The sequence below is a fragment of the Lissotriton helveticus genome, chromosome 1_1 (genome assembly GCF_964261635.1).
Source record: "Lissotriton helveticus chromosome 1_1, aLisHel1.1, whole genome shotgun sequence".
In the NCBI taxonomy this organism is placed as follows: domain Eukaryota; kingdom Metazoa; phylum Chordata; class Amphibia; order Caudata; family Salamandridae; genus Lissotriton; species Lissotriton helveticus.
This window is the reverse complement of record NC_136057.1, coordinates 1712336349-1712356455: the sequence shown is the minus strand read 5'-3', so window position 1 is coordinate 1712356455 and position 20107 is coordinate 1712336349. Positions and strand designations below refer to the sequence as shown.

General features: G+C 47.8%; 1 protein-coding gene across 11 annotated transcripts in view; it reads right to left on the bottom strand.

The window, feature by feature from the left end:
* The window catches only part of BAZ2A (bromodomain adjacent to zinc finger domain 2A), a 1342005-nt gene that overhangs the window by 412902 nt on the left and 908996 nt on the right, over nucleotides 1-20107 (bottom strand). For all 11 annotated transcript variants that reach the window (XM_078689111.1, XM_078689116.1, XM_078689113.1 and 8 more), the window contains one exon: nucleotides 19761-19916. In XM_078689111.1, the coding sequence (XP_078545237.1) occupies nucleotides 19761-19916 (156 nt within the window). The remainder of the gene's footprint in view (nucleotides 1-19760; nucleotides 19917-20107) is intronic.

Here is a 20107-nt window from a genome sequence, read left to right as displayed (position 1 = left end):
TGATCAGGTGGTCAAATTCTTTGCAAACACACCCACCGATGCACCATCTTTGGGGGGGACAAGGTTCCCCATGCTCATCTTTGCTGACGACACTTTACTCCTCTCAAAGACTCGCAGCGGGTTGCAAACAGCACTGACCCGCTTCGAGGAGTTTTGTACTGTCAATGACTTAAAAATTAATATAAATAAAACTAAATTTATGGTCCTAACCAAAAGTCGCCCCATTACGAGCTCAGTGAGCTTGCATGGAGTGGGCCTGGAACAAGTCGAGGTAATTGCTTATTTAGGAGTTACTCTGGACTATCGTCTCCGCTGGAAACCTCAGGTTGACACACTACACCTAAAATTTGCTCGCCTTACGGGTTGTCTTTTACAGGAGCAAAAAAGGTCCTTAACTAAACGTATCAAACCCGCACTTAAGATTTATGTCACTAAGGTAAGCTCCGCAATATTGTACGGGGCTGACCTTTGGGGACATATGGACCTATCAACCCTGGTGAAAGTTCAGAATAAATTTATGCGGAAATTAGTGGGTCTTCCACAATCGACCCCCACTAAACCGCTTTGTCTGGACTTGGGCTGTAACCCAATCAATGAAATGGCTAGATATAGATTAGTAGCCATGTGGAGACGTGTCTGGACCTCTCCAGACCTAAGCCTTTTTGCAAGCGAACTCGAGGAAGTTAGATACATCTGGGGGTCTAGCAGTATACCCTGGTTGCGCGAAGTGAAATTGATTCTGGACGAAATGGGCCTCAATCAGTTGTGGGTTTCTCCGGGGTCTACTAGCTTTCCTTCAAAACAGGAATACAAAGCACCCTATTGGGCCTCTGTTCGTAAAGGGCTAGTTATTGCCTCAGATAGAGCCAGTCTAACAGGTTGGTTTTTGTGTCATAAACTAGACCCCCTCCTAGAGAATTATTGGGATGTCATAACCAAGCCATTAGACACAAAACTCTATCACCAGTTCAGGGTAGGTACTCTGCCCTTAAGATCTTTTACCAGGAACTGGTCCAATCGAGTGAGTGATTCCTGTCCTTGGTGCCCTGGACATAAGGAGAGTATGGGCCATCTCCTATTTGTATGTGAGGTTTATCATGCCCCAAGAAGTAAATGGCTAGGGCCCATATGCCGACACCTTAAAGTGAGAGGGAGTGCAGAGGCTATGTGGGCACTTCGTACCAACACCTCTGAGGTGGTAGTGGTTGCCGTAGCAAAATTCCTGGGTTGGACATGGGCTATTAGATCAAGACTCCTACAGGCACCCTGATTCTGATTCTGTCTCTGTCTCCCAATTTTTTTAAACAGGTTTTACTTGTTTTATTTGTATTAGGTCTTTATTATACTGTTTAATCCTAGTATTAGTGTAGAAATGTGTTGAAATATCTTGAGATACATGAAATTGCAAATTGTAATTATGATTGTTTTAAAAGAAACTCCTTTTAATTATATTTCACTATGTACGCTCAATTTTATTGTTTTTAAATTGTCTTTTATGATTTAAAAAAATCGAAATAAAGACTTTAAAACCTGAAAACCTGACCTGAGTAAAGTACAAATAAAAGTACATGCATAAAGATCAATAATGGGCTTATAGGCTTTTTGCCTCATAGCTGTGCGGAACACAGTCCTTGGGTTTCCGGGGTCTCCTCTGACACATTATACATAGGGGGGGTGGTACCCTTCCCCAGTGTTCAAGCACACTTATACACTGATAAACTTATCAAATAGACTTTCAATTTTGAACAAATTTAGTTTAACAACTGGTTTGCATATCCACCCTCACTTCACAAGATAAGGTTCTTGACATTCTGGGCCCACTGGCAAAAATATTTAACGCTGTGGAGGAAGCGTATTTTAAGGGTCTGGATCTTGATCTGACATTGTTACATGGGTGGTGTCGGAGATCCATTTGTTTTTTAGGAAACATGAATGCAGGACTTTGGCAGTGAGAAGAAAAACTGTGCTTATGAGCATTAATCCCAAGGTAAGTGATCTAGCGAATAGGGAATCTACAGAGGATGCCCATGAGATTGTTTGGCGACGGTATGGTGAAGTTATTAACTAATTATGTGCACACCTTCACAAGTGTGGATAAAGCGCAATCATCTATGTGTAGAGTGTTTTCAAATACTGGTTTTTATGGTTGGGCTGGTAGGAGAGGGCACCCTACCGGCCATGCAAGTTTTAGAGCCCAGTATCAGAACCAAGGCAATGGATATTGTAGGGCAGGACAAGCAGATTCTCAGTTCTTTCCCCAGAGAGGGAGAGGTCGAGGATGCTCAGAGGAAGGGGTCAGAATACCGGAAAAGGACATAACTAGGGTGAGTACGAAGATTTTTTCTGCTTCTATGCCGAAAAGTATAGGAGGACGATTAAGGTATTTACAAGAAAAATGGAGAACACTGACACAAGATGTTTAGGTTGTAAAGCCCATAGAGGGGTATCTGATAGATTTCGATGCAGGACCAGTGCAGATAATGGAGGTGCGCTAATTGGTATTTCAAGGAGATTTGATACAAATAGTACTAGAGGAGGTTTTACAGATGTTGAAAAAGAATGTGATTGTGAAAGTAGAGGAGCAGGGGAAAGGTTTTGTAAGCACTTTATTCTTGGTAGAAAAAAAGATCAAGGTTTGGAGGCCGGTAATACATTTAAGAAATTTGAATCAATTTGTGACATATCAAAATAACTCTATGGAATATATTGATCTTTTAAGAGATATGCTCCGAGATTGAGATTGGTTAGTGAAAATGGATCTCAAGGATTCTTATTTCACACTACCGGTAGAAAAAGAGAGTAAGATGTTTCTGTAGTTCAGGTAGAAAGGCCAGTTGTTTCAGTTTCAGAGTTTACCGTTTGGGCTTACATCAGCTCCTTGGTGTTTCACAAAGGTAATGAGATCGGTGGTTAGTTTTCTTAGGGAGAGAGGAGTGATAATGATCATTTATCACAACGACATCTTGATAAGGAGTCAGGATGTTGGAGAGTTAAGGGAACATTTTGAAATGGTGAGAACTCTGTTAGAAGGTTTGGGATTTACAGCACATCAAGAGAAATCTGTTTTGGTCCCAGTGCAGATGTTGTAATTTTTGGGATTCGTGGTAGACACAGGGTTGTGTCAGTTACTTCTTCCAGAGAAGAAGACGAGGAAGATAAAACAGGAGGTACAATCAGCAACAAAGAAGGAGAAAAAAAAGTTGAGAGTTGGCACGAGTGATTGGGTTACTGTCTTGGTCGATACAGGCAGTTTTTCTGGGGCCGTTGCATTACAGGACCTTGCAGCATTTGAAAAGTTTAGGCCTAGCAAATGGTCTGTGGTACGGAGATGCAGTGTCGGTATCTCTAGAAGGAAAAGAGTAGTTGATTTAGTGGAAGGAGAATCTGGAGGCTTGGAATGGTCAAGCAATTTTTGGAATTACGCCAGATTTTGTGCTGGAGACAGATGCAACCAGCTCATAATGGAGTGCTATTGGTCTAGGACAAGAAACTGGAGGACGCTGACACCGTTGGAAAAGGAGAAACATATAAACTGTTTAAAAAAGCAAGCAGGGTTGTTTGAATTGAAGAGTTTCAAGACCGGTTTCAAAGGGAAGTCTGTGTTGCTGAAAATGTGCTGGCTGTGGCATACATAAACAGGTTGGGAGGTACGAGGTCCAAAGGTCGAGGTGATTTGGAAAAGGAGATATGTGATTTTTGTTTGGAACACAAAATAGGATTGAAGGCGGAGTGTTTGCAGGGGGGTTTGAATGTTATGGTAGATTGGAATTCTCAATACATGACATATTACAGCGATTGGAAGTAAAGAGAGGATGTTTTTCCGAGAGTTGGGTCCTCTGGAAGTGGATCTTTTTGCATCAAGGCTAACCTTTCAGTACCAAAATTATGTGAGTTGGAGACTGGATCCAGGGGCAATAGCAGTGGATGCATTTTTTCAGAACTGGAAAGGGATGAAGGGCTATGCGTTTCCCTGAGTTTCTATGATCCAGAGGGTTTTGGTTCAGGTGAGGAGGCAGATGTGTCAGGTAGTTTTGGTTAATCCATTTTGGAATTTGCAGTGGAAGAACCATTGATGGTGTTGTCATGCAAAGGACTTTTGACGAATGTGGAAGAAGAGCATCCATTGGTAGAGGTGGGTTCTCTCAACCTTCTGGTATGGAAGATATCAGGTGTTCAGGAGGATTCTCAGGACTTGGGTTCGGCTGCAGAAAAGGAAGAGGTATAGAGGAGAATGGAAGGTGTGGTTTGGCTGATGCTTGGAAGGGGGTTTGGATCCCTTGGAGGCAGATGATGTTCAAGTGGTGAACTTTCTGGTAGAGTTGTTTGATAAGGGGGTGTTTCACAGGACAGTGAATTGTTACAGGTCAGCGGTGGCGGCTGGTCACTCAAACAAGGTGTATCGATTGGTCCACTGGTATGTAGGGTGATGAAGGGAATTCAGTTGGGCAGACCTCCGAATCCTAGGTATAACACATTATGGAATGTAGATTTAGTTCTCAAGTTATATGAGGGATGGCTGGACAAAAGGTACTTAGAGGTGAGAGAGCCATCTTGGAAGTTGACTACATTATTATGTCTTATTTATTTCCAAAGGGTGTCAGACGTGAAGGCACTGGAAATATCACATAGGTTTTTTTCAACCAAATGGTGTAATTTTTTAGGTTTGCAGGCGGACTAAAACCATGTCTGGGTCCATATTTTATCCTTTGCTTAAGTCTCCAAGATTGTGTGTGGTACGCCGGTTAAAAGAATATGAGAATAGGATGTTGGAAAAGAGAGCCGAGGCTTGATCAAGTGTTGATTTTATATGTAAAAATGTATAAAGCGTTTTTTAGTGCAACAATTGCATGATGGGTGAAGGCTGCTATGAAGGAAGCAGTTGTTGATGTGTCAAAATTTACTGTTTTACAGAGACAAGGGAACTCTAAGGTAATACACTAGGGACCTTGGGCGTTAGATTATTACTAAAGACAGTGGACCCTAGTATTTGAAGAATCAGGGTGAGAATAAACACACGCTAAATAGCCAATATGTCCTTTGTCCAGCCGGACAGGAATTTATTTTACAAAATGCAAACAGTGACAATGAATCAGAAGTAATGTCAAGGGGGCACAGCCAGTGACCCACAAGGAGCAAGACAAAACAACAAGTTACAGGCAAGTGCAAACGAGGCGGTCTGTGTACTTGTATTCAGTGTACAGACTTAATTGCTTTAAGGTACCATTGTGCAATACACTGAGTATTATGAGAACATATGGTACTAAGGTGTCGACGTTTCGATGCCAGACCTCAGATACGTGGCATCATCTGCAGGACAATTTTATAAACCATGTTTGTCTTGAATAATATGTACATTTGCCCAAGGATAAAGCAGGATTGCTTATTCAGGCGGGTGCTGCGGGGATGACTTGTTGTCATGAGATAGGTGACTCCTCCCTTGGACGATAGTGCGCCTGGGCACAAACTCCATCCGCAGATTGTTTTTCGCCATGATGGGAAATGATGGCGTTAGTAGAAAAGAAAAAGCTGTCCATGTGTGTATATCTAAGTAAGATATTACTGGAACAGATACAGGTCCCGGGGCGGCGGGAGGGTGTGTACTACTCTGCAGCTCTACATGCCAAGAACAGATGCATACTGGTAAGTAGCATTTTCCATTCGAGGCATATAAGCAGCAGATAGTACACTTTGCATAGACTGTACAGCTGTATCTCCCGTAGCGGTGGTCACCTGTATCAGTTGCAGTATTTTGAAAAAGTGTTTTAAGAACAGCTTGGCCTACAGAAGCTTGTTGCTTGGCTTGCACGTCAACACAATAGCGTTTAGTGAAGGTGTTTGTTGTAGACCATGTTGCTGCCTTACAGATATCTTCTAGGGGAATGTTCCCTAAGAATGCCATAGAAGCCCCTAGGTTGCGTGTTGAATGCGCCCTAGAGGGAACTGTTAATGTGTGTTTGTCTTTTTGGTAGCATATTTGTATACATTTAACAATCCACCTTGCAATCCCAGCTTTAGAGATGGGATTACCTTTATGCGGTGGAGAGAAAGCTACAAACAATTGTTTTGTTTTTCAACAGGTTTTAGTTCTGTCAATGTAATGAAGTAGAGCTCTTTTGACGTCTAGCGTGTGAAGAGTCCTCTCCGCTATGGAGTCTGGGTTTAAAAAAAACACCGGTTATTCTACTGATTGGTTAAGATGAAAAGCAGAGATGACTTTAGGAAGGAATTTTGGATTTGTTCTGAGAACTACCTTGTTAGGATGTATTTGTAAGAAGGGTTCTTGTATGGTTAAAGCCTGGATCTCACTTACTCTTCTAAGAGAGGTGATTGCAATATGGAAAGCTACTTTCCATGTGAGGAACTGAAGTTCACATTTATGTAAAGGTTCAAATGGGGGTCCCATGAGCCTAGTAAGTACAATGCTAACATTCCACACCAGAGAGGGTGGTAATCTAGGAGGAATGATTCTTTTAAGGCCTTCCATAAAGGCTTTAATTGCTGGAACTCTAAAAAGTGACAAGTGTTGTCTGTTTTTTGAAGTAAGCAGCAGGTGCTGCTAGATGTAGACGTATGTAGACGTATGGACGAGCATGCCAAGTTACATCTTTGCAAATGTAGTAAATAGCAAATGATGTTCTTGATGGACGCATCCAGTGGATTGATATGATTGTTAGTGCAGTAAATGGCAAATCTTTTCCATTTTGCTGCATAGCAAGCTCTGGCTATAGGTCGTCTGGCTTCTTTAATGATGTTCATACAGTCCGACGGAAGGTTAAGGTAACCGAGCTCTAGGACTTCAGGAGCCAGATTGCTAGATTCAGTTGAGTTGGATCGGGGTGCCTTATTTCTCCATGGTTCTGCGTTAGTAGTGATGGGGAGAGGCGTAGTTTCTTGGTGTGGGACTAGTGAGAGTTACAACCACGGTGGACGTGCCCATGTGAGAGCTACTAGGATCAACTTTAGAGACTGTTGTTGGAGCTTGTGTACCACAAGTGGAATCAGTGGGAGTGGCAGAAAAGCGTCTGACCAGCTCATCCATATCGCATTGCCCTTGGACAGCAGGTGTGGAAAACTGGCGGCGAAGGTTGGGCATTTCTTGTTTTTGTGTGTGGCAAACAGATCAATGTCTGGTTGGACCCATATTTGGAAAAATGGTATTAGAACTTGTGGATGTAGTTCCCATTCATGAATCTGTTTTGTCTGTCAACTTAACAGATCCGCAATCTTATTGTGAACTCCTGGAAGATGTTCTGCAAGGAGGTATATGTTTTGCGGAATGGCCCACCTCCAAATATTCTGTGCGACCTGGGACAGCTGCAGAGAAGTGTGCCTCCTTATTTTTGTATGTAATACATGGCTGTCATGCTGTCCGTCCGGATGAGGACAGCCTTGTTTTGTACATGGAGTAGGAATGATTTTAGTGCTAGGAATATTGCTAATGGTTCTAGATGATTGATATGGAGCACTTTCTGTTGAGTGGTACATTTGCCTTGAGTGGTGTGATTGAGGAGATGGGCTCCTCATCCTGTGAGTGATGCGTCTGTTGTTAGAACTATCTGTGGAACTGGCTCGATGAACGGCCGCTCCTTGTATAAGTTTGTTGTGTTCCATCACTGCAGAGAGTGGTGTGTGTGGCTGTCCACCAACACCAGATCTGTAAGTTGTCCTCCTTGAGCCAGATTCCACTGATGTGCTAGACATTCCTGTAAGGGACGCATTTGAAGTCTTGCATAGGGTACAATAAAGATGCAAGATGCTATCATGCCTATTGGTTGCATGAACACTCTGGCTGGGAGAGAGTGTTGTGTCTGAAATTTGGCAATGAGAGTCTGCATACTGGCTATCCTGGCTGGATTGGGACATGCTAAAGCTGTAGAAGTGTTTATTGTGGCACCAAGATATTGCTGTATCTGAGCGGGCTGGAGGTGCGACTTGGTGTAGTTGATTGTGAATCCCAAGTCCTGGAGTGCGTTGAGCACACTGGTCAGATGATCTGGTTTTTATTAGCCAGTCGTCTAGATATGGGAAGACATGAATGTGTTGTCTTCGGAGTTGTGCTGCAACCACTGCCAAAGCGGTACAAAAGGGGGTGGTGATGGACGGAGCATCTGAACCAATCAAACACTCACACCCAGTCAAAAGATCTGGGTTTGATCCATCACCGTTCTTTAGCCCACTCTGCCACCCCAGTTCAGACATGGCTATTTGCAAATCAGTCTGACCCTGTGCCTCATGGGAACAGTCCAGCCCGAACTGCCAAGCCATGCCTTCCCTGGACCGGAAACAAGCTTCCGAGGACCGGTTTCTGGCATTCCAGCCGTCTTCAGCCCGGCTTGCTTGAATCCAGTGGCAAAGTGAGCAAGGGACTCACGTCTGAGCATACCCTGCCACACTTATGGCGGCCAAAGCGGTACAAAAGGGGGTGGTGATGGACGGAGCATCTGAACCAATCAAACACTCACACCCAGTCAAAAGATCTGGGTTTAATCCATCACCGTTCTTTAGCCCACTCTGCCACCCCAGTTCAGACATGGCTATTTGCAAATCAGTCTGACCCTGTGACTGGGTGTGAGTGTTTGATTGGTTCTGATGCTCCGTCCATCACCACCCCCTTTTGTACCGCTTTGGCCGCCATAAGTGTGGCAGGGTATGCTCAGACGTGAGTACCTTGCTCACTTTGCCACTGGATTCAAGCAAGCCGGGCTGAAGACGGCTGAAATGCCAGAAACCGGTCCTCGGAAGCTTGTTTCCGGTCTAGGGAAGGCATGGCTTGGCAGTTCGGGCTGGACTGTGCCCATGAGGCACAGGGTCAGACTGATTTGCATATAGCCATGTCTGAACTGGGGTAGCAGAGTGGGCTAAAGAACGGTGATGGATCAAACCCAGATCTTTTGACTGGGTGTGAGTGTTTGATTGGTTCTGATGCTCCGTCCATCACCACCCCCTTTTGTACCGCTACCACTGCCAGGCATTTGCTAAACACTCTGGGTGCGGTGGTTACCCCGAATGGAAGGACTTTGAACTGATAATCTTGCCTGTCCACCACAAACCTTAGATACTTCCTGAAAGAAGGATGTATGGGAATGTGGAAGTATGCGTCCTTGAGATCTAGTTTGGCAAGGGGAGAGGGGTTGGCCTAACAGCTAAGGCGCTCGACCTCGGACCTGAGGATCTGGGTTCGAGTCTCGGTAACGACGCCAAAAACCCTCTGTGATTCTGGGCAAATCACTTAATCTCCCCGTGCCTAAAATGGAAGTGTGTCCTCATGTAATGTAACTGGTGCTATGTAAAGCGCTCTGATAACTGATTCGGTTCGGTTCTAGTTCGCGCTATATAAAACTCTGCAAAAAAAAAAAAGGAAGTCTCCTTGTTGGAGCAGTGGAAGCACTTGTTGGAGAGTGACATGTGAAAGTGATCCGAATGTATGTACAGATTGAGGGGTCTGAGATCGAGTATTGGTCTTAGAGTCCCATCCTTTTTGGGGATTAGGAAGTACAGGGAGTAGACTCCAGTTCCCTGATGGAGCAAGAGGACTGGCTCTATAGCGTGCTTTTGAAGCAGCGAGAGAACTTCTTGTTTTAATAGTGCAAGATGTCCTGTGATCATGGCACGCTTCTTGGGTGGTATGTTGGGGGGTGGGGTAGCTGTAAGTTCCAGACAGTAACCAGATTGGATAATCTGTTTTACCCACTTGTCTGTTGTGATGGAATTCCAGACAGGTAGGAACTGTGATAATCTCCCCCCGCCCTACCGGAGTCGAATGGCCTGGGGGAGTGGAGGGAAGTCATTGTTTAGAAGCAGGGCAGGTGCGAGTGTTATTGTTACCTTGTCCTCTTCCTTTGTTATTCCCTCTGTAACCTCCTCTAAAATATCCTCTTTTGGGGGATGTTTGAGTGGTAGTTTTAAATGACGCTGAAGTGTCTGTACTGATGTTTTTAGAGGCTCCTCTATAAAAGGAGCGACGAAATGAACCACGTGTTTGTGGAGACTGCAAGGCTCCCATTGACTTTGCAGTCTCTGTGTCTTTTTTCTCTTTTTCAAGAGTTGCGTCCACAGCCGGTACAAAAAGGTGTTCCTGATTGAACGGCTGATTTAAAATTGTTGTCTGGAACTCTTGCTTAAAGCCTAAAATGCGTAGCCAGGCATGTCGTCTGAGCAGTACACTGGTGTTAATAGATCTTAAAGCAGTGTCTGCTGCATCAAGTGCACATTTAATTGAGGCATTTGTTATCAATTTCCCCTCTTGAATGAGGTCATTTGCTTGGGCTTTATATTGGTCTGGCAAATGCTGTAATAGGGTCTCTAATTGGTCGTATTGAGCCCTATTATATCTAGCCAGTAGTGTCTGAGTATTAGCTATGCGCCAGTGATTGGCCGCTTGCGCAGCTACCCTTTTGCCTGATGCTTCTAGCAGTTTGGATTCTTTATCGAGGGTGGTGCATCCCCTGATATCTGTGAATTAGCACGCTTTCTAGAATTGGACACTACTAGTGAGTCTAGAGGCAGCTGTCCTTTTATATAGACACACAAGTTACTACTTGTGTAACAATATATCTGGTAGAGACATTAGTTAGTGATAGATTCCTTACCTTAGAATAACCCCCAGGAGTCAGACTGGATCCAGAAAGTTTTTGCTTAGCAGTACCCCTGCGCATCAGTAGGTGGCATCCTGCGGCTCTGCGTCCGTCACTGGCATCATCAGCGCCGAAATGACGTCAGGGAGAGTACTTAGGAACCACTCAAGCGCACTGACGTCAGTTCTGTACACGACTTTCCATGCCAGGAACGCAGAGCCACGCAAGATACTGACCATTGGTGCGGAAAACTTGGGTCCTAAAAGGGGATGACCTTAACCCTAGTAATCAGTTCGCAGAACGGTGAGGATGGGTGGGGCAGTAAGAAATCTATCACTAACTAATGTCTCTTACAGATATATCGTTACGCAAGTAGTAACTTGTGCATCTGATATATCTGTAAGAAACAGTAGTTAGTATTAGATCCCTTACCTTAGAATATCCCCAGGTGTCAGACTGGTTCCGGAAACTTTTGCGTAGCAGTACCCTTGCGCGTCGGTAGGTGTCGTCTGCGGCTCCGCGTCCGTCGTCGTTGGCGCCGGGATAATGTCACCGGAGTACTTAGACGCCGCCCTCGCGCGCTGACGTCAGTTCTTATACACAGCTTTTCCGCGCCAGAAACGCAGAGCCATGATAAAAACCAACACTGGTGCCATGAAACTAGTGCCCTGAAAGCGGATGACCTTAACCCTAGATATCGGTTCGCAGAACGGGGAGGATGGCTGAGGCGGTAAGGAATCTAATACTAACTACTGTTTCTTACAGATACATAGTTACCGAAGGTAAGTAACTTGTGCATCATGAAAGAAACAGGTTAGTATTAGATTCCTCACCTTAGAATAGATACCCCAGCAATACCAACCCCAGTGGTGGGTCTGCAAACCAATGACCACACCAGAAAGTCCTAGAGAACGGACCGGCTGAAAAAGCCATCTCTCCGGACTTGGCTGTCCAGGCAGTAGTGTCTTGCGAACGTGTGCAGCGAGGCCCACGTAGCTGCCTGACAGATGTCCTGCAAGGGGACTCCCCGGCCCAGGGCAGTAGTAGCCGCCGTGGCCCATGTGGAATGGGCACGAAGCCCCACAGGAGGCTCCTTTCGAGCCAAAGAGTAACAAGCCTTGATGCACAAGACGACCAATTGGGAAATGGTTCGTTTGTGTAACGCCCGTCCCTTCTTAGCGCCCACGTAACCAACAAAGAGTTGGTCATCCACCCGGAACTGGCGTATGCGGTCCAGATAGTATGAGAGCGCACATTTTGGGTCCAGACGGTGGAACCTCTCTTCCTCTTCCGAGGGATGCGGAAAGAAGGTGGGCAAAGTGATGGACTGCCCGATGTGGAAGGCTGTGACTACCTTGGGCAGGAAAGAGGGTCGCGTCCGCTACACAACTTTGTCCGGATGGACTGAAAGGAAATGAGGCTTAGAAGAAATGGGCCTGGAGCTCACTCACTCTCCTGGCAGAGGTGATGGCAACCAGGAAAGCGGTCTTCAGAGTAAGGAGGCGAAGAGGACAGTTATGAAATGGCTCAAAGGGAGTGCATATCAGAAAAGTTAGAACAAGGTTCAAGTCCCACTGAGGCATCACGAAAGGAACTGGAGGAAACATATGAGTGATGCCCTTCAAAAACCTATTTACAACCGGCGACTTGAACAAAGAGGGCTGATCAGGTAGCCTTAAGAAGGCGGAAATGGCCGAGAGGTAGCCCTTCAGAGTGCCCAGAGCAGAGCCCTGCTGGGCAAGAGAAAGAAGAAAGAGGAGAACCTCTGAAAGAGGGGCAGAAAGGGGATCCACAGCCTTTGCTGTGCACCATGCCACAAATTTGTTCCACCTGCAGGCGTATACCGATTTTGTGGAGGGACGCCTGGCTGCCAGAATGACATTACAGACTTCAGGAGGCAAGTCAAATAGCCTCAACTGCCGCAGCTCAATCTCCACGCATGTAAGTGGAGACTGGACAGGTTCAGGTGAAGGACCGTCCCCTGCTGCTGCGACAGAAGGTCCTCCTGAAGGGGGAGACTAATCGGGGGATCGACAGACATGCTGAGTAGCTCGGGATACCAGAACCTCCGTGCCCAGTCCGGAGCCACAAGGATGACTTGGGCCCAGTCGCGCCTGATCTTCTTCAGCACTCTGGGCAGAAGTGGTATAGGCGGAAAGGCGTACAACAGACCGCAACTCCACTCGCAACGAAAAGTGTCTCCGAGCGAGTGCCGCCTTGGAAATTCCAACGCGCAGAACTGATGACATTGCACGTTCTCTTTTGTGGCGAATAGATCTAACCAAGGCTCTCCCCACTGCTGAAAGAGACCCTGCGCCACGTCAGAGTTCAAACGCCATTCGTGATCCATCATGCACCGACAGCTGAGTTTGTCCGCTCTGGCGTTCAGGGAACCTGCCAGGTGTGGAACCACCAGGGTCACGCCCTGATGTTCCAGCCAATGCCAGAGGCGCAGAGCCTCCTGGCATAGGGTCCATTACCCCACCCCACCCTGTTTGTTGCAGTACCACATGGCGGTGGTGTTGTCCATGAACACCTGCACTACACTCCCCCGGACAGAGGGGAGGAATGCCTTCAGTGCAAGCCGGATCGTCCGCAGCTCCAGAAGGTTGATAAGGAGCTGGGACTCCGCCGGAGACCAGAGGCCTCTGATCTCCGCCTCTCCCATATGGCCTCCCCAGCCCGGAGGGACGCGTCCGTCACAACTACGTGCTCCGGGTGGGGTAGGGAGAGGGATCTGCCGCTGACAAACCCCTAACCTGCGCAGATGAGCTGCAACCACCGCCATCACTTTCGTTAACACCCTTGGGGCGCTGGTAAGGCCGAAGGGGAGCACGGTAAACTGAAAGTGCTTGTGGCCTACCGTGAACCGCAGGTAGCGCCGGTGGGCCGGCAGGACGGGAAAGTCCAACGCTACCATCCAGTCTCCCGGGTCCAGGGCAGCTAAGACCTGAGCCAGTGTCAGCATCTTGAACCTCTCCTTCCGGAGGAAGCCGTTGACATTCCGCAGGTCCAAGATAGGGCATAGGCCCCCTTTGCCCTTCTTGGAAACCAGAAAGTAGTGGGAGTAACAACCACACCCTACTTCTGGCCCAGGAACGCGCTCGATGGCCCCCTTGGCCAAGAGGGCCGCAACTTCCTCTCGCAGAAGATTCAAGTGATCCCCCGACACGCGGTGGTACTGCGGTGGCATGGCTGGAGGGGACGCCTCGAAGGGGAGGGAGTAGCTCCTTCGGACGATTTGCAGCACCCACCTGTCCGATGTGATGTTGCGCCAGTGGAGGAGGTGATGGCTAACCCTGCCCCCCCACTGGCGTCACGTGGGCCTGAAAGCTCAGACTAGGAGGGCTTTCAGGCGGATGCTGCAGGGGTAGATGTGGACTGGCCTCGCCGTTGTCCGAGGGGGGGGGGGGACTGGAGACGACGTCGTCCGTGGACGGCGCCGGAGGCGTCACCCTAGGGGCCGGCGCCGGCAAGATCGTGAGGTCGACTGGCGACGACCCGGTTCCGGAACCGGATCCAGCGGGGCCCTGCGGCACCGGGACCGAAGTCGCTGACGGCGCCGAAGCACCCGGTCCCCTTGGGCTCCCAGTCGGGGCCGCTTGGCCCGAAGGCGCCGCGGAACCGTGAGGAAGGCGTCGATCTCCTCCGGCGTCATGTTCTGCCCAGGGACCGGCGGGTATGGAGCAGGCCACGGCGCCCGCGGCTCCGGCGGAGCCGCATGGCAGTGCCGCCCGAACCCCCGGCCGCGTCGCTCGAAAGTGGGGGGAGTCGGAAGAGCCATGTTGCTTCTTCGACTTCTTGTGCCTCTTACCTGAGGACTTGGAGCTCGAGGAGTGGTGACGATCCTCTGAGCCGTGATGACTCTGGCCCCGCGACCGGTCCCTTGACCTTCTTCCGGACTGGGACCTCGAACGGCGCGGAGCAGACTGCCGGAGCTCGAGGCGCTGGCGGGACCGCTCCCGCCTAGCCTTCGACGTCAAGGCTTGGCAGTCGGGTCACGACTTGTCATCGTGGTCGGGCCCCAGGCAATGAAGACACTGGGGGTCAGTAACCGACATCAGTCGGTTGCAGTCGACGCAGGGCTTGAACCCGGGCATCCCTACCGGCACTGTTGGAGTCGTTCGACTTCGAAGAAAGATCAAAAATGATCGAAAAAGTTTAGTACCACTTTTTCCGGATCGGCGCTTGCTGGCGCAGAAAAAATAGGAACGGACGTCAGCGCGCGAGGTCGGCGTCCAAGTACTCCGGCGACGTCATCCCGACGCCGACGATGGACGCGGAGCCGCAGACGACGCCTACCGACGCGCAAGGGTACTGCTACGCAAAAGTTTCCGGATCCAGTCTGACGCATGGGGATTTTCTAAGGTAAGGAATCTAATACTAACCTGTTTCTTTCAGATCAAAATGGTCCGGGAATAAACAGCACCCAGTGCGGCGTCGGGGTGGAGCCGAGGGTAGCACCGGGGCCGGAAACGCCGCTCCTTGTGGCGCCAGGGCCAGAGGCGCAGGATCCTGTGGCGCCGTGGATGGAGTCGGTGGCGGAGCCGCCGGGGCAACAGGATCTGGACACGGGACCGCTGGGCCCGAAGGCGCGCCTGCGGGAGCCAGTGGTCTAAAAAAGGCAGTCCAACGCAGCAAGGAACTCTTGCATTTGTTCGGGAGTCGCCGACAGACCCGGGTATGGTGGGTAGGCCGCGGGATTCCCAGGCTCCAGAGGAGCCGCAGGGGCGAGGCCCCAGTCCCCCTCGTCCGCCTCCGAGGAGCGACAGGGGGACGTCGGAGAGCGAACGCGCTTCTTTGACTTCTTTTTATGGTGACCCTTACTGGAATCCGAAGGTGAAAACTTGGAGTCCGAGGAGCAACGGCTTCGGTCCTGCGAGCGGTTCCGGGAATGGCCCCTAGACCCGGAGCGGCGGCGCGACGAATGCTGTGCCTCCATCAACTTCCTGCGCTGCTCCCGCAAGGCCTTGGGGGCCATGGCACAACAGTCATGGCAGTCCCGGGAGTAGTGATCGGTCTCCAGGCAGTAGAGACAAACATCGTGGGGGTCCGCCACCGAGATATTTCAGCGACAGCCCCCACAAAACTTAAAGCCGGGCATCCCTACGTGCACCAGGAGAAAAATGTGAGGAGACAAAAGTCCCAAATAGCGGTCAAAAAGCGACCAAGTGCGTGCTCAATTCGGATCTGCGCTTCTTGGTGCGGAAAAAGAAAGAACTGACGTCAGTGCGCATGGGTGGCGCCTAAGTACTCTCCGTCACGTCATCTCGGCGCTGACGACGCCAGTGACGGACGCGGAGCCGCAAGACGCCGCCTACTGCCGCACAGGGGTACTGCTAAGCAAAAACTTTCCGTATCCAGTCTGACACTTGGGGATATTCTAAGGTAAGGAATCTATCACTAACGTGTCTCTTTCAGACATCTATAAGTCATCCCTAAGGAAGGCCCTGCAGTCCTGAGGACAGGGTGCTTGGTTATAAGTGTGAGGGTGCCCCTGCATGAGCAGGACACCCCTACAAACCTTGGAGTCGATTCTCCAGGCTTTGTAAATACCCTCAGTCATTTTAAGATATATAGTGGACATCAGTCATTAAGAGATGTCTAACTACATAATGGAAATTGATAGTGGGCGACGCAGTATACCCTTGAGGGTTTGGGCAAAGCGTATAATAGGGTGAGAGTACCTTCAAGGGATTTTAATGAACATAGGGATTTTTGAGACCCTACGGGTGAGTAGTGCGCTCTATAAATGACCTGATTGATTGATTGATTGATTGATCACTTACAAGATGCAATCGTGTGGGTTTAGTAATTTAGACCCAATACTGCTATTTATGCAACAACAGAAATGATATATGTTCAGACGCTGTTACTCATAAGTAATCAGTAAGGAGAGAGAGCAAACAAAAATTGAAAAGCAGTTGTGTATAGATAAAGGATATTTAATCTTTTTTTCTTTTTCAAAACAAGTTAAAAGGTTGGGTACAAGATAAACAGCAAAGATGTACGAGGGAAAAAATCATTAATTCACACAGCCCTAATTACATCAGTTGCTCAAGCTTACTACCATACACAAAATTCCACGACGTTTCGGTCTCTGTTCTTTCGTGTAGGAGACCTTCCTCAGGACATGCTACAGCAGTCGATGTCCTCGGCATCGACTGCTGTATCATTTGCTACGTGGAGACGGACTTTGATACATTGAATCTAGAATCGACTACCTCATTTAAAAAGATTTATAAGAAAGCGTTGCTACACCTTCGAACGTGTAAGTTAGGGAACTCTTCAAAGTTAATGAGGACCCCTTTCCACAACCTGCGGCTGCGAAAATAACTAACTCAGCAGGGTACTCACGATATGAAACCCATGTCCTGAGGAAGGTCTCCTACACGAAAGAACAGAGACCGAAACGTCGACTGTGGCTTTATCTACCACTGAATCTTTAATGAATTTTGTGTATGGTAGTAAGCTTGAGCAACTGATGTAATTAGGGCTGTGTGAATTAATGATTTTTTCCCTCGTACATCTTTGCTGTTTATCTTGTACCCAACCTTTTAACTTGTTTTGAAAAAGAAAACAAGATTAAATATCCTTTATCTATACACACCCGCTTTTCAATTTTTGTTTGCTCTCTCTCCTTACTGATTACTTATGAGTAACAGCGTGTGAACATATATAATTTCTGTTGTTGCATAAATAGCAGTATTGGGTCTTAATTACTAAACCCACACGATTGCATCTTGTAAGTGATCAAAAATCCCTATGTTCATTAAAATCCCTTGAAGGTACTCTCACCCTATTATTAACTACATAATGGCTGCACCAAACCTGGTCATATTTGGTATTAAACATCATACCCCAACACCGATTCCGGTGTTGCAGGTATGATCCCATGTACTGGGGGCCCCTTAGAGGAACGCACTATACTCCTGGTAACTGCCTTTCAGGGTTTGCCAGCAAGCTAGTGGTGCCGCCGACCACAGACACTGTTCTGCCCTCATGCTGCTGAGTCAACCACGATCAGCGGAAGGAAGGACAAAAATCCTGTGGCAGGGAGCCGTGACCACCTCCCAAACAGGACTCAGTGTATTGGGCTGGGTAGGGGCACTTTCCAACTGCACTAGACTGCATTGAAGGGCACATTTGGTGCCCTCTTAGCATACTCCAGTTTGAGCAAATTCAGGAACCCATGGTTCCTGCTCTGGCATTAAACTGGGCAAAGGACAGGGGAGTATCCTCTCCCCTGACTAGTTACTCCTCCAGGAGGGACCAGAGTCGTTCCAACCCTTTCCTTGGGTATTTAGCGGCTCCCCTGTGGATGTGTCCTCAGATTAGTCGTGGAACAAGACTCACCTCTGAAACCAAGACACTCTTCGTTGGACTTCGACTGGAATCGAGACTGCATCAAGGAAGACTTCTGCTGCTCCTGGTCTTGCTGTTCTTCAAGTCTTCTGCCTTGTCTGTTTCTGTGATTCGTTCAGGTTCTCCAGAAGACCTGTGGGCATCAAGGACACCTGAAGAAATCTCTCTTGCAGTGAGGAAGTCACTACCCTGCATCTGCAGGGACAGCAATGAAGCAGACCGGACTGTCTGAGGCTCAGAAACACAGGTGGTGGTTCTGTCGCTCTCCAGAGGCCTGACCGGTTTTCCCTGCAATTTGGAGGACAGTATCACTCGTCTGAGCAGCTGGGACCAAACCCCTGTGCACCACATTGACTTGCCGTTGCCCAGGCTTGTTGGCTCTGCACACCAGACAGCTTCAGGCTAAAAGGAGCTCCAGCCTCCAGCACCACACCCCTCGAAGATCAGCATCCTCACTGCATCCCTTGCACCGTGGGTCTCCATCTTTGGTGAGCTACCTAAGATTCTCTAGCGACTCCTGTACCATCGACCTGTAGGTCTGCTTGAGGGTGGTGGTCCGTTTTGGTGGGCTCCCCTGCTTGCTCCAGGTCTTCTACCCCAGTTGCAGCTACCAAGGCTCGCTTTATCAGTGTTCCTGCCAGACACCGACATCCGACGAGGGGGAGCTCGTGCACGGTTCCTGGTCTTCCTCAGCATCACCTGGTCCCCACAGCTGCAGCGACATGGTCCTTGTCAACTCTCCTGAGCTCCCTGCCCAGGGTGGGCATTTTGCTTCTGTGCCTCCTGGTCACCTCTGAGGGACACTGACTCTATCCCCTCTGTTAACACATTGAAAGATTCTCTTGGGTTGGATAACGAGCACCAAAAAGTGAAAATAAATGATGCACATACTCTTCCTTAATACAAATGAGGTAGAAGAAATTCCACAATCAACAGGATTGAAGAAAACAATAAAAATGTAAAATATTTTGGGGAAAAATCCAGAGCATTGCCTCACACTTAATGAGCAATATAAAGCATGGCTGTTTGAGTGTATCTGCACCTCACTGGCCAGAGGTTGAGTCACATAATGAAGTGGAAGACTACAAGCAGTGTATGTCTGTTTTCAATACTTTCTCTTTAGTTCAGTGCCATGTAAACAGTGACTGCAGAGGATCCCAACCTTACAAGGGATAATAATCCAAGCATGTGATTCTATGAAAGATCCAGTGTTGGAAAGCAACTGTTTATCAATTACTGGGATTAAAAGTACAAATATGCTCTGGAAACCCACTGAACTAGCCCTTCTCGGACACACCCTTCAACACAGCTCCACTCACAGACTATTCCATCCCATCTTCACCAACAGACCCTGATGCATTCTCAAATAGCAGCCATCAAATTGACACTGAATGTTTCCATAGTCTGCCTTCTCTGAAAACAATTTTCACCCTAAAGGAACAGTACCTGGAAACACCTACAGTGGGCATAATATAAATAATTAAATACGGAGAGGTTCAACAGAAATTGGTGGGTATTTTTAACTGACAGTGTCTGCCATACCGAACGTTACTTTGATGTTAAACAGTATGTTAAATAACTGAAAATGTTCCAAATCTACCCGGAATAGCCAAGAGTATCTCACCTCAATGAGGAATATGTTACATTTGTTTCCCCTCGCATGAGATAAGCACCAGGTACACAACATTCATCATTATGAGTGGATGAAACAACTTGACATTTAGCTTCTATGGTGAAAGGAGCTATTTCCAATTTTAACAAGTATACCACTTTATTTCAAAGAGAGGTGTGTAGGTGATCCAGGTGTGAGAGGACACTCACCAGTCTTAGGCCGTCCACACACTTCCTTGAGGTACTCCTTGTGTTTGCTGATATGCTTGTGAAGCATCTTCTCACGAATTCCACGTGGGTGAAGTGCTTTAAGGACTATTTCAAACTCCTCTGAGTCTCGAATCCACCACCAGCCAATCTGCATTGCTGCAATGCCAAAAGTACCATGGTGAGTGGAAAAGGTAGAAAGTCAAGTATAAAAAGAGAGGGTGGTGCACAGAACAAAGCAATATGGTTCACATTTCCAAAGCTGCAACAAAAAACAGGAAAGGAAAAGAAAAGAAAAAAGAAGAAAATAAATACCAATATACATTCAATACACTGAGATGTTAGAAAGC